Below are 14507 nucleotides of genomic sequence, written 5' to 3' on the forward strand. Positions count from 1 at the left end.
CTGGCAAAGATCCCCACTTGACCATCTTCTTTGCTATTTGAAGCGTCCACGCTATGCTGAGCTGAAGGCAGTGATGGAGCAGGTTCCAGAAATTCAGAAAGAGTCCCTGGAACAGTTTGATTCCAAGCTACTCAATCTAACGTTGCAAAAAGTGGCCGACAAGCGCCGGAAGGACCATTTTAAACGCCTAATCGCAGGCTGTATAGCGGTAGGTCAAGGTATCAAGTCGCAGATAGACCGCTTGTCTCCTGGAAAGATTGGGCAATCTTTTCCTCTGTTCTATGTCTACCCTAGGCTGCAGCAGGACCACTGTCACAGCTGTTAGTCCTGACTGTAGGTCACACCAGCCGTTAGCTAGTCACAATGGTGGTGACACTGAAATACCTTAAGAGAGTTTGCTGTTTAAGATCCATGGCTCTCTAACAAACATATAGGCTGCAGAGACAGGCATCAAGTTTCCACGTGATAGTATCAGAGTTTGTAAATTCAATGCCTAGTATACTGATCTTTAGATCAAAGCTCAAAAATGTGTATCTCTGATAGCAAATGACAAGTCCAAATGGGCTACGTGGGCCAGGCCATCAGTTAGTAGTGTCTTTGTTCTGTGCTGAGTTGTTGGAGAAGGCTGCATTCTGAACTTGTTTCAGCACAATTGGGGGAAGAAAGATGGCCACATTTAAATTGCCTAAACAGTCACCTGAAGTGGCTTTGCCCTATTGTGGCTAAGTCACCTATATTAGCTTTTGAACATCCTGAACAACCTAGAGCACAGCAAAGAGGTGTTCTCCAACAATTGCAGGTTTGTGGCAGAATGATAGTGGGTTTTACCAACATTCTACAATTCGATCAGAGACTATTATGTTGGAGTATTTGTGCTTTGTATTACCTAATTCAAATGTCTTGTTTTGTTCCTTACAGAAGCCCCTAGGAGAGCAATTCAGGAAGGAAGTTCATATCAGAAACCTCCCGTCTCTTTTCAAGAAGGTGAAAGATTCCCTAGAAGCAGACACATTGGATAACAATGAAGATGGAACCCTCGTCCCACTCTTTGAGCCATAAGCGCAAGACACTTCCACTACCCTATTCTCCCTTTGTATTCTGTGTTCTTTCACAGTAGCCATTTGTTTACTTTGTCTCCTCTTTCCTGAGCCTGGATACAGCTCTCAATGGCCTCATTCTCTTTCTGCTTGGGAGACGGGATGTGAACTAAAAACTCAGGCCAGTATACAAAACGTAACCAGACTGATTTTTCCAGCTCCCCTTGCAGCTTTATTGCAGAGTTGGTTTTTCTTGGGAAATTGCCTAGCCATTCAGCCCCAACTATCAGTGGGCAAGTTCTTTAGGAGTTCACCTTCACACACACACACAGAGCGCTTTCCCAGTGACGAGAACATGCTACCAGATTTCCATTGTTTGTCATTCTTCAATCAGGATACCTGCACTGTGGGCTGCCTCACTATGACACTAATAGGACTCCTTCTGCTTCCCTTTTGGAAAGGCCCAGGTTTCCTGAGGTAACACAGTCTGCACACTGAGTGTTGCTGCACCCTAGTCTCCACTGATATTGAGAAAAATCGTTTCTCTTGAGAAGTAGCACTTGGCCATATATCCCACCAAACCAAGGAGCATTCAGGAACTGGTTAAAAACACACACCTCCTTTTGTTATCAGCTTGGCTCAACCATGCCTCAGGAAGCCTAAAGCAAAATAACGTCTCCTCCTTTGCCCTAGAAATATTATCGAAACAGGTATTGTAGCTCCAAATCTGGCATCAGTGGGCAGAAGCCTGAATATTTGAGATAATGGTCCAAGGCTACTTTCTGCTGGTCTGAAATACTTAACTAGGCTGAAGTGCTGCACTTCAGAGGACAGCAGCAGAGTTCTAATCATTCTCTGCAGTACCTGGTGGTGATACAAAATGCCTCCAAAGCAGTAGTTTAGGGTTGACGTGCATAGCATAGGATTCTTGGCTTAAAATGGCCCAGAACTTAAAAGTTTGAATCTGAAGAAATCAGTCTTTCTGTGCTGACTAGAAGGAGGTTGCTTAACTGCTGTAGTAGTTTGACCGGAGATGCTAATGTTTAACTAAAGAGAGGTATGTTTTATGTGGCTTTGCAGTGCACAGATCTAGTGACATGGAGGAAAGCAGGCCTTAACATGGCGTTCAGATCTTCACTAATAGCCTGACTCCACTCTGACTTCTATACTGTTTCCCCTCAAATCTTTATCTCCATGTAACTTCTATTAAAACAAAAGTCCCCTGATAAATAGCTTTGGAGTCTAGCCTAACTGTATTTATTGTGTCTTGATTATATTTTTAACTTTCTGTGACCATGATAGAAGCATTTTAAATAATTTTGAGGGGTTTTTTGTTCATTTGTTTTTTTGGTAGGGATGTTGTACCTGAAGAAGTCTTCAAATCAATTGTGATACACCTCTGAATGTCAGTAAAGGTCTTTCAGTTTTATACATATGTTCTTGTTGCTGACTTTTATTCTGACTTGCTGTCAAATCTCACTGAGTCACAGCTGTTACCATGCTTGAATTCAATGGTTAGTACTGCTCTGAAAAAAAGTCTACATCAAAAATTTGTAAAATTAATTTGGAAAGCTCAAAAAAACCTATTCAGTCTAATCTTCAAAGTTAATGTTCTTTGCTAAATATAATCTGAGTTAATCATCTGAATTTCAGGTGAAGAGCAATAGCTTAAACTAATTACAGTGTCAAAGCTATTCAAGCATTGGCTATTATATCATTAACCAACCCAACTGCAATCATTTGCATTTTAAAACAGTATTATGAAATTATGTGCATTCTGCTTTCCATAGTCATTCAAGGCCTCAAAAATATTTGCAACCGTTTTGTAAAGATAATCTGCATAAACAAGTTAGAGGGCATACTGATTTTTCTTACACAGAACCCAGTTCTTCTCACTTGTTTAAACAATTTTGTTTGGTTACTGGCTAGCACTTCTGTGAATAAACAAAGGATTAAACATTAAAAATGAGTAGCTTTGCCACAGTCAGCTGAAATTACTTTGATGTAGAAAGCCTGGTAGAGGGGAATGGTTTGAGGGAGTAGGATAGGAAGGAGAAGAAAAGTCTGTGCAACTTTCCTTTTCAGATGCTTGCCTAACACGCTAGCTGCATTTGGACAACACAACAGTCAGTGGTGGGGTAATTATCAACTCAATAGTTGTCACCACACAACATGATAATGAACTGTGGTATGGATTAGGATCAGCGTTGAGTTGACTCACTCATTCCCCCCCCCCCATCCTCCCACTAGTATCCCATCAGCCATTGCTGCCAAAAAACTATTCTACTTGATGGATTAGAGCAGCAGCCGCTACTTTGACCACTCTGGTCTTGGAACTCAGTAGCTGACAAAATAACCAATGATGCCCCCAACACAACATGATAACCAGCATTGGTTCTTTCATCCAAATGACCAATCATTGGTTAAAAAAATCCCTCCACACAATAACCTACAGTGTGTCCCTTTTGATGTTGGGGTGAGGCTAAAGGTAATGAGTGAAAGGCTTGAACGCAACACGCACTAGAACGTAAGGCAACCACAAACATACAACCTTTGAAGCCATGAAAGGTATTCTCATAAGACTTCCAATTACTAAGGTCAGTTGAGCCTGACCCACAAAGGAGGCATGTACAGAATTTCTCTAACCCTCATTTCAAATTCCCTTAACAGAAGAGCCTGGCTTCAAAGCACTTAAAAGCAACCTTTTAAAAATGAGCATTTAAGACCATTATCAATGAGCATACTACTTCTAAGTCTAGAAGAAATTATATACCAAAGTGGCCAAACTTGAACTGTTACACTGTTTTTAGAATTCACTTCCTGCCAGAATGCATTTAAGCTGAAAATAAGGGGTGGAGGAAGAAAGAGAATGACGAAAAGTATGGCAGACTTTTGTCTTAACTCAACATGTCCTATTAGTGTGCACATTAGTAATCTTGCCAGAAAAAAATACTGAACAGAAAGAACTAAAAAACTAGGAATTATTGTCTGTGTGAAATCAGAAAACTAACTGGTGCCGATGTGCAAACTATCATGAAGCAAGAATTCTGTAAGCTTCCATAATGAGGAAACACATTTAAAATACTAAAATAATTTTACACAGTTTAGGCAGAGAATACAAAAGAGGACATTAGGAAGCAGAGATGAGATAATTCACTATTTCATATGTCCCTGCCCTCCCTTGAAGAAAAAAGGCTATATCCGTTACAGGATAGGAAGCTACTTCACGTTCCTTAATAAGTAGGAGCAGAGAAGCAAACCCCTGTCAGAGTGCTTGCTAGAAGGATCATGGGCATTAGCATTAGACTTTTATTGTATAGCACCTTGAGATTACCTAGTTCAGTACACATTGTCAAAAGACTAATGTTAAGGTGCTGTGCGCCTGGTGATTCACTGCTAAGAGGTGGGTCTGTATCAGCTCTCTGATACAGGCCTCAAGTCAAGCTGCGGATGACAACATGGAAAGTCTTGCAGTTCATTATTAATATCCTACACATTCGTGTGTTTACACAATACTTTAATCCTTTTATGAGATATTTGTCAAAGGCTAAAGCTTTTTTCACCCCCATCAGTACATTTTGGGCTTTGAAAAAGATGCACGGTGGCACTTTATTACACCTCTGCCATTCAGCCATATCTTACATCAGTGCCAAAAAGGTAGGAACGTAACAGCAACCAGTTTCAGTCTTGCATCCTTTGTAGAGGTAGTTCTCTCCTTCCCAGCTGACAAACTTGCTTGGAGCCTTTCTTCTCAAAACACAGCTGCAGAGTTCTCAATCAAGTAGACCCTTTTGCTGAAACTTTGTATTCCTTCATTTACTTCTGGATGGATTTCAGCTCTTCTAAGAAATGCTGACATTTCCCCATTAATACCTTGATAGCCTCACTCACCAACACATCTGGAGGCAGGATACCTGTTGACTCCACAGAAACTGGAGAAACAAACTAGTATCAGATTCCACATAGCTCAGTTATCACTAAGCAAAAGTTAAAAACAAAAACAACCTCCACCCAAACATCTTACTGCCAAGACATCTGTTTATTAGCAAGCTATTTCCTCCTTGGTGCCAACAAAGCAATGTGTGCGGTCTCATAGCCTTGTTAATATCCCTAATCATTCAGAATATTATAACTTCCAATCTGAGGTCGAGAAAAAATTCTGCTCTTTTTGTAAGCCTTTAAGAGCAGGCTTCCAAATTTGGTGCTGTCCAGATGTGTTGGACTACAACTCCCATCAATCTCAGCCAGTATGGCTAACGGCAGTTATAGTCTGTAATATGTGGAGGGCACCAGGTTGAGGAATTCTGCTTTATGTTTTGGGAAGTGTACCAGGTCCCCAAAACACGCATCCTCATCCCACTTATGCTATGGCTTGTGGATTTCTAAGCATGACTGAGAGATTGTTTTAAAGATTCGACTTTGGGATGAGATCAATTAAAATGATTGCCAAAGATCATTTAGTTTCATAATAAAAGTTATACAAATTTAGAGTCAAACAGCTTTTATACAGAACTATAGTGTAGAGGCATGGAAAACAAAATGAGGGCCCTTTGATTCATGGCATTTCCAATACTACACAAGAATCTACTTGGTGACTGTATTTTAAGAGGGCACAGAGAGGGGGCCAGAAATTGAAGCATTTGAAAGGCTACTCACAGATGTAGTGATCTCGCACTCGAGCCAGGCGCACAAGGTTTTTCAAGTCATCATGACGAAAGATTTCTCTACTAAATGTGTCCAATCGAGCGTTCGCTACTCTTGCCACTTTTTTCCCTAGTGAAAGAGACCAACATTTAAAAACTTATCCCAACCTGCTTCTGAATTAGGATCCTGTTCCAATCAGTGCTGCGCCCCAAATACAAAACATTTCTCCACATGAGAAACAGATCCAGAGAATTCTCTGAATGCTCATCTCGTAGTACCTAAGTAGCATTTGCTCATTTACCAGCTAGCTCATGAAAACCTTGCCCATCTCACCAAAGGCTAATTGCAGTATGCTTGCTTAATTTGCATCATCTTAGTATTTTAAGGACCAGCTAGTCCCTCAGATGTTTTTCACAAGCTAAGATCAAGTATTCTCATGACTTTTTAATAGCCAAATAGAGAAAGCACCTTAAATTATTTTGCAAGCAGAATGAGCAGGGGAATTATAAAGCCAACGTTTTCTATTTCTAACAGCTACACTCCAAACAGAGTGATGGGGTGGAGGTGGGGAGAGGCTATAGGTTAGAAATGAGACCACAGAAGGATGACACTTCTATAGATTTGTCAGTATCGAGACAACATTGGTCGTAATGGTTGTGTGTCTAAATAAATAGCGTCTTTTTATAGTCGGAAGGGAAGGAAGTACAAAATACCTTCAATTTCCTGGACCTCAATAACTCCAGAGGAAAAGCACTTCTTTAGCCTCACGGCTGCTTCCCCTTCAATAGGCTGCAATAGAGTGATTTCTGGCAATAGCCGGTAGCTGGCTGTCGCAACCGGAGAAAACTTTGCATGATCTTTACCTAAAGAAAGAGTGCTTTTTAAGAAACGAATCAATGAATGAAAACAAAACAAAAAATGGGGGTGGTGACAGGAGAGGCAGTGAGAGGAACCTGGAAGTAGGCAGGGATTTGGGGTACACTCAGCTGGTTCCTAGTTTATAATTAAAATAAGTTGGACGTCCTCAAATGGGCCTATAAAACACAGTAGTAATTTGTCAGTAGTGTATGATACAGTAGAATGAGGCAGAAGCACAGCGTTTAAATCCATAGGCACATTAATGCAGCTAATGAAGGGTTTGTTAGGAGACTGAGTCACTTAGAATGATGCAATTTCCTCCTGGCCCTTCTACCTGGCAATAAGGCTGATTAGCATTTCAGTCACTTCCAGGGCAGGAAAACCACTGACCATTTCCCTTCAAAGTATTTTAAGGTCGAATGGGAAACAGGTGAGGGTGGGGAAAGAGATATGCTCTTATCACGGGGAAGAAACCTACTACACCCTCAGGGTGTTTTTTTTTCTCGGCTGCCAAAAGGGATTTTATCCTTTAAAAATAATTTCTAGACAGTAGCCATATTTACTCTATTGCAGCAAAAACAACAAAGTGTCTTTGGCCCCTTTAAAGATTAATACATTTATTTTGGCATAACCTTTCATGACCTATTGCCCACTTCATTAGATGTATCGAGCGTTATAGTTAGTTTCAGGTTTACATTCATTACAGGGCAAGACAAAGAACTAAACAGTGATGTCAGAAGGAAATTAAATCAAGAATGTACTGACAGTGGGCCTGTTCAGATGACATGCTAACCCATGGTTAGGCCACCAACCCTTTTGCAGCAAATGGGTAGTGAGCGTGTTTAAACCATGATTACGTAGCCACTATAGTTAGGAATGTTTCACACAACATGCTAAGCCATAATGTTTAGCTCAAAATGCTTAACCACCATGGCTTAACGTGTTATCTGAACAGGACCAGTGACAATCCCATTCTTAATAGCGGTCATTCACAGTACAGTTCCTGCTGATAACACAAACATTTTGGCACCAGGCAAGCCACACGTGTAGTGTGATTAAAAAAACCCAACTTTATCCCGATCCAAACCTCCAACAGTAGAACACAACCTGTTGATGAAGTCTAACAATAGCAAATACCCACTCAATCAAACCAGAGGCATGCTATCCTCTGGTTAAAAGGATACTAGTAAAACTGTCCTTTAGTGTTCCCATGCCCTTCATTTCTAAAAAGTTAGGCGTGCCAATTCCATCTCAGCCCACCAACAGACTCACCGACGCCCTTTACACAGTGCATAAGGACATCGATCTCTTGGCCAGGACGCAGCTGAGCAATGAGGATGTCGTCGTGCACAGGACGGAAGTCTGCATTCATGTTGTCGGCCTGCGACCCCAGTGGCACCCATTCCATGTGCTTGCTGTAAACTGTGCAAAGAGAAGGCCATAGAAAAAGTTGAGCCTGTAACTAGGCAGGCATTTGAATCAACTCTCACCAACCAACCAAGGAAAAATAGCAAAGGTATTATGGGAGGGAAGGCACGAGCAATTCACACTGTGAAGTAGGGCTAAGGAGTCTTCGTGCCAGGGCTGCAGGAGCGGAAGACTGAGATTTAGGGAAGGTGAGTGTCTGTCACAATAACCAGAAGTGAGGTTGGACACACCGAAGAATAGGGCCTATTTACTCCTAAGCAGTCATGTTACCTTTATGGTTGATGTAGAGCTCATTTGGGTCAGATGACTCCCTAGCTGCCTGAGGGTTCCTGCTACACTTTATTTTCAATTGGAATTGCAGGGTGTTGATTTCATCACATTCATCTTCTGCAAAAGAAAGAAAGAACAGACTGAAGCCTCCCCAAGTGACCTCTATTTTAGTTGGATACATGTATTCTTTTAGTGTCTACTCTGGCCTAGGCAGCCTCGCTCCCCACAAATGCCTTTCTCACCTTCGCTCTTGTATTCAAAGAGACGAGGATCTGCACGGATAGGGATCAGACCCAAGCGATGAGCCAGGATTTCATCTTGCACGATGGAGGTGTTATTGTACACAAAAACCTTCTCTACTGCCATGGTGGGTACCTTGGCAAGAGAAAAAAAGAACTGTCATTACAAAGAGATCTTCAGCTCACATAGTCTTTCAAGGGATGTGTCCTCAATAAGCTACATCTATTATTTCAGTCCTATTGTTGGATTCTGAAGGTCTAGTGCTATTCATTCATACCATACCTTAAAGGGATCTAAACCAAAAATCCACTATATCAGCCCCAGTAGTGTCTTGATTCAACTATCAACTCAAGACTTGTTTCAAGCCCCAATAATGCTGAACAGGCAAACTAGATCATGTATCTGCCATACATATCCTAGAGCAGCTTTACCCAATCTGGTGTCGTCCCAATGCTTCAACTCCTACAGCTCCAGCCAGCTTGAAATCCAAAACATCTGGAGGGCACCAGGTTGTGCATGGGTGTTGCACAGATTTGATAGCCAAGGTGAAAAGTCCAACTTAGTATAATCTCATGATTTTAAAAGATTTTACTTAAATTTTACAAAAACAGTGTGCAGGTAACTCAACGTAAAGAATTAAAACAGTTCTCTCAGAGATCTCCTGCTTTTAAGGTTATATGTTGACAGCCAGTCTAGAAGGACAGACTAGCTTATCCACAATACTTCACACTTGCAGATGAGATATTCATCTGCAGAACTACCAAAGGGCTGGATCCAGACTGAGTCCTATTTAGAACAGACCAACTGAAATCATGACAAAGGTTACAATCACTAATTTAAGCCCCATTGAGTTCAATGGGTCTTCTCTAAGTCTGGATCCAATCCAGTATTCCATGGGAATATTTCTGGTGCATTTCAAAGACACCTTTCCTATCTACCACCCATGATGCAGCCAGACCCCATGAAGGAGTAAGTGGGAGAGCTAGTTCAGTGCATAGATGACTATGCTGGAACAGAGGCTTGCATGCACTTCCATTACCAGAAAATTACTTAGGCTTAGCATCTCAAGTTTACCCTTGCTGGATCCAGCATAGGGCCCATCTAGTCCAGTAGTCCATTCTTAACTGTGACTAGCCAGTTCTTATGAAAAGCACACAAGCAGGGCACAGATGAAACCACTCTTCCTCCATTGTTAGCAGCAGCTGCTGGGGCAAAGCTTTACACAGCTTATCAATATACTGTAGAGGTTTCGTTCACCTATTGTGGCCAATCATCATCCACTAGGACTGGGCTGAATTTTTTTAAAAGCCACTTCTGTTAATGGCTATCACCACTACTTCTGATAAAACGCAATAAAAAAATCTGACCTATGTACATTATCACTCAAGTACAGACCTTATAGTATAGCACCAAGCCTGCTATTTTAGGCAACACCTTTTTTTTTCCTAAATCCCAATAGCATCTTAAATTTATGAGCAAGTGTTCTCTTCCCCTAAAAAAGATGTATTTTTAAAATTTGTAATGTTTACTGCATAACACAAACTCCTCTAAATCTTTTTTTATAAAACCTTCAAATAATGGTTCTCAAGGCCTTCTATTTCAATTTCTCCTCCATATTAGAGCTTTTGATTAGCATCTCAAAATATTTTGTGTATACTTTTGAAGGAAATTTAAATTTAAAAAAAATCCTGGTCTATATAGGCCTTCTTGTACCTTTAGAAAGTAATAGTATCCAAACCCGGACAATAAAGTCACAATCCATAGAAATATCTAGGAAGTGTCTTATTACTCACTGAGATAGACAAAATGATACCTCGGCAAGCAAGATGCGTCGGAAAGCATTAGCAATGGCCGCATCAATCCCCACCATGTCGAATTCTAAAGTGCTTTCATCCATGTGGATCACATCTACTCTGAAATTCTGTGGGGAAGAGGAAAAGACAGCGATAATAACAGACGTTGTGTGTAGGCATGATTCCTTAATCGCCATAAAATGCCTTAAGTGGCAAAGTACAAGATGTGACAAATAATCCTTAGAATCAAGAGTCTGTTTGATCAGTTCTATCACGGAGAAAAAGGTTGATGTTCAGGCTAATATGTGCACTTTATGCAGGGAGCAGGAGGTTCAGCCCATTGTACCTACAGCATTTCTAAGTCTACAGGTGTCTGAAAAGCCTTACTCCCTAAACAAAGCCACACATAAGACAGCAACACCAAGGGAGACAGGTCATTCTATAACCCTGCTGGTTGCTGCCAAGGACAAAAGCAAGCACAAAAGCCCAAGGGAAGTAAACCAGCCTTTGGCCTCCAACCCATTTCCCTAAGCACCAAAACCTCTCACCTTTTCAAACTTCTTCTTATCCCAGGCATCATCATATCCAGAGTAATTCCCAGGAAAGTCTGTTGTGTGGACCTGGAAAAGGCAGCAGGAGAGGTTGCAGCTCAGTAATAGAGCACATGCTTTGTATGCAGAAGACGCCAGGTTCAATCCCCAGGGAGGGATGGGAAATACCCCTGCCTGACATCCCAAAAAACCACTGTCCCTCCATGTAGAGCAGGGGTGCACAACCTGCCCCCGCCTAAGGCCTTTACTGAGGCCCCAATGCCCTGAACCCCACCGATTTTCCCGCCACTATACTCTTTACTCGCTCTCACAGAGTTCCTCATACAGATAGCTCTTTTCTGGCCACTACTGGCAAGGAAAGTTTGATCTGTACCAGGATCATTAGGAGAGAATGTGTGCGCACATTTATTTATTTATTTATTACATTTTTATACCGCCCAATAGCCGAAGCTCTCTGGGCGGTTCACAAAAATTAAAACCACAGTAAAACACCCAACAGGTTAAAACACAATTACGAAATACAGTATAAAAAGCGCAACCAGGATAAAACCACACAGCAAAGTTGATATAAGATTAAAATACAGAGTTAAAACAGTAAAATTTACATTTAAGTTAAAATTAAGCGTTAAAATACTGAGTGAATAAAAAGGTCTTCAGCTGGCGACGAAAGCAGTACAGTGTAGGCGCCAGGTGGACCTCTCTGGGGACCTCGTTCCACAACCGGGGTGCCACAGCGGAGAAAGCCCTCCTTCTAGTAGCCACCTGCCTCACTTCCTTTGGCAGGGGCTCACGGAGAAGGGCCCCTGTAGATGACCTTAGGGTCCGGGCAGGTACATATGGGAGGAGGCGTTCCTTCAGATAACCTGGCCCCAAACCGTTTAGGGCTTTAAATGTCAATACCAGCACTTTGAATTGAGCCCGGACCTGGACTGGCAGCCAATGAAGCTGGAAAAGGACTGGCGTAATGTGATCTCGCCAGCCAGTCCCTGTTAGTAAACGGGCTGCCCTATTTTGTACCAGCTGAAGCTTCCGGACCGTTTTCAAAGGCAGCCCCACGTATAACACATTGCAGTAATCCAAGCGAGAGGTTATCAGAGCATGGATAACTGTAGCTAGGCTATCTCTGTCCAGATAAGGGCGTAGTTGGTATATCAACCTAAGCTGATAAAAGGTGCTCTTTGCCACTGAGTTCACCTGTGCCTCAAGTGACAGTTCTGGATCCAAGAGCACCCCCAAACTACGGACCCGATCCTTTAGGGAGAGTGCAACCCCGTCCAGGACAGGGCAAACATCACCTCGCCGGACAGATGAACCACCCGCTAACAGTACCTCCGTCTTGTCTGGATTGAGTCTCAGTTTGTTAGCCCTCATCCAGTCCATTACCGTGCCGAGGCACTGGTTCAGAACAGTCACTGCCTCACCTGGGTTTGATGAAAAGGAAAGGTAGAGCTGGGTATCATCCGCATATTGATGACACCTCAGTCCACATCTCCGGCTAACCTCCCCCAGCGGCTTCATGTATATGTTAAACAGCATAGGGGATAAGATAGAGCCCTGCGGAACCCCATGGCTTAGGAGCCACGGCACAGAGCAATAATCCCCCAGCACCACCTTCTGGAATCGGCCATCCAAGTAGGAGCGGAACCACTGCAACGCAGTACCTCCAACTCCCAGCTCAGACAACCTATCCAGAAGGATACCATGGTCGATGGTATCGAAGGCCGCTGAGAGGTCCAGGAGAACCAACAGGGTCGCACTCCCCCTGTCTCTCTCCCGACAGAGGTCATCCCACAGGGCGACCAAGGCAGTTTCCGTTCCAAAACCAGGCCTGAAACCCGATTTGAATGAATGCATGTGGCCCCTGCCTCCTGAGCGAACATCACATGCAGCCCTCAGAGTTCAAAATGTTGTGCATCCCTGATGTAGGACATATAGAGTTAGATAGATCAATGGTCTGACACTGTATAACCCAGCTTTCTCTGTTCAGAAGCAATAAAGGTCGATAAGTACCAATGTTCAAATGTAAGTTACTTGAACAACACAGACAGAGGGGTTCATACATACATATTAGGGTTGGGGCATGTTGGGAGTTGTAGGACTTTTTTCTGTCCAAACATGCATAGGATTATTTATTTATTATTTATTTACAATGTTTATATACCACTCCCCATTCAAAATTTTGGAGCAGAATACAAGATAAAATAAAAACAGAATAAAACACTTTAAAATAGATTTTAAAAGAAGCAAAATGTACAGTGAACTGTGGCTGGTCATTAGGGATAGGCTTCCTGGAATAATGATGTCTTCAGGAGGTGCCGAAAGGAATACAAAGTTGGCGCCTGCCTGACCTCCAGAGGCAGGGAATTCCATAGGAGGGGGGCTACCTCTTCTCCTGGTGGATTCCAGTCTGAGGATGGGTCTATGTGGAGCCACTGGGAGCATACCCTCAGATGCCCTCAGTGACCAGGCAGGTTGGTAAGGGAGAAGGCACTCTCAGGTATCCTGGTCCCAAGTTGTTTAGGGCTTTGTACACAAGTACAAGAACCTTAAACCTGGCCTGGCAGCGAATAGGCAGCCAGTGCAGTTCCCTCAGCAGAGGAGTAGCTCCAAGATTGCACCTTTAATTATATTCAAGCAACCAGTACAATAGGAAGGGTTGACTTGCATGCAGGAAACAGCCATAACAGACCAAACATCTCAGACAAGAACTTTCATATCAGTGTGTCTCTAACACAATACTTCTTAAAATACAGCTGCTTCGCGTATTCAGCTCAAAAGACGCTGACTGGTACTTTTCTATATTAGTATGGCAGGTTACTCCGATTTTTGCACCGGATTTAAAGTTCTCATATAATCCGCCTTGGACCCCAGCTGGATGGAAAAGCAGAATATACTATCTCCATTATCAAAGACCTATGTACACCAGTTGCTGGGGAACGTGGGTGGGAGGGTGTTGCTGCACTCATGTCGTGCTTGTGGGTTTCCCACAGGGAGCTGATTAACCATTTGTGTGAGCAGAATGCTGGCCTAGACGGCCCCTTGGTCGGATCCTGCAGGGCTCTTCTGACGTTCTTAAAAGAACGGCTGGCTGGGGAATGCTACAACGTGTAGGTCTTTTCCCCCTGTCTAAACAGGTAAGTACACAGGCACGCGTGAATCGCAATAAGGGTCGGCTTCACTGACACTCACTCAAAAGACGTGAGACTCTCACCTGTGGTCTCACTCCGAGGAGCCTCAGGCTCAAACTGTTTGCAAGACCCACTTCGTGACCAGACCTTGCTCTCCCACCCGTTCTCACTTACGTTGCGGACCCCAAACTCGCCCAGCACTACCCGACTCCGCATCTCTTCCACGCTACCGGGCGCCGCCATCTTTCAGCCAACGTGCTACGAAGAAGCAATCTGCAGCCACAGCGCAAGCGCAGTAGGATTTTGTTTTGGGTTTTCTTTAGGAGCGTGAGGGGGAAAGCTCCGTCTATCACGTGATATACGGCTTCCTATGGCGCAAGTACCTTTATAGGCGGAAGAAAGGAGGTTGGTCAGTGTGGGCTGCCATATTGTGCGTGGCGCTCCGACTGAGCTACTATCCGCGTCTTGGGCCGTCCGTGTCCTTCCTTTCCCTGTTTGTCTTTCGCGGTCTGCTGTTTCACGTATCCCTTGCTTAGACTTTGTGGTCCGGAGCAACCA

The 14507-nt window shown here is 43.1% G+C and overlaps 2 protein-coding genes across 2 annotated transcripts in view; one reads left to right on the forward strand and one right to left on the reverse strand.

The window, feature by feature from the left end:
- Positions 1 to 2461, forward strand: part of XPO5 (exportin 5) — a 43349-nt gene extending 40888 nt beyond the window's left edge. The window contains exons 31-32 of the mRNA XM_063124242.1: positions 44 to 208; positions 919 to 2461. Coding sequence (XP_062980312.1) covers positions 44 to 208; positions 919 to 1059 — 306 coding nt within the window. The 3' untranslated portion in view covers positions 1060 to 2461. The remainder of the gene's footprint in view (positions 1 to 43; positions 209 to 918) is intronic.
- A 2076-nt stretch (positions 2462 to 4537) lies between these two features.
- POLR1C (RNA polymerase I and III subunit C) lies at positions 4538 to 14234 on the reverse strand. Its single transcript, XM_063124228.1, has 9 exons — positions 14124 to 14234; positions 10819 to 10890; positions 10291 to 10398; positions 8480 to 8612; positions 8238 to 8354; positions 7812 to 7961; positions 6395 to 6544; positions 5694 to 5810; positions 4538 to 4969 (listed from the first exon to the last, which is right to left on the reverse strand). The coding sequence occupies exons 1-9, from the start codon at positions 14190 to 14192 to the stop codon at positions 4854 to 4856; spliced, it is 1032 nt and encodes a 343-aa protein (XP_062980298.1). The 5' UTR covers positions 14193 to 14234; the 3' UTR covers positions 4538 to 4853.
- Between the last annotated feature and the right edge of the window lie 273 nt (positions 14235 to 14507).

The sequence above is a fragment of the Elgaria multicarinata genome, chromosome 4, assembly GCF_023053635.1.
Source record: "Elgaria multicarinata webbii isolate HBS135686 ecotype San Diego chromosome 4, rElgMul1.1.pri, whole genome shotgun sequence".
Classification (NCBI taxonomy): domain Eukaryota; kingdom Metazoa; phylum Chordata; class Lepidosauria; order Squamata; family Anguidae; genus Elgaria; species Elgaria multicarinata.

Bases quoted from the DNA above. Each gene is read 5' to 3' on its own strand.
- POLR1C (XM_063124228.1), bottom strand. From the start codon at position 14,192: ATGGCGGCGCCCGGTAGCGTGGAAGAGATGCGGAGTCGGGTAGTGCTG. The intron at 10,891-14,123 runs GTAAGTGAGAAC...TGCCTTTTCCAG, and splicing joins GCGAGTTTGGGGTCCGCAAC to GTCCACACAACAGACTTTCC. The intron at 7,962-8,237 runs GTAACATGACTG...CTCTTTGCACAG, and splicing joins GCTCTACATCAACCATAAAG to TTTACAGCAAGCACATGGAA.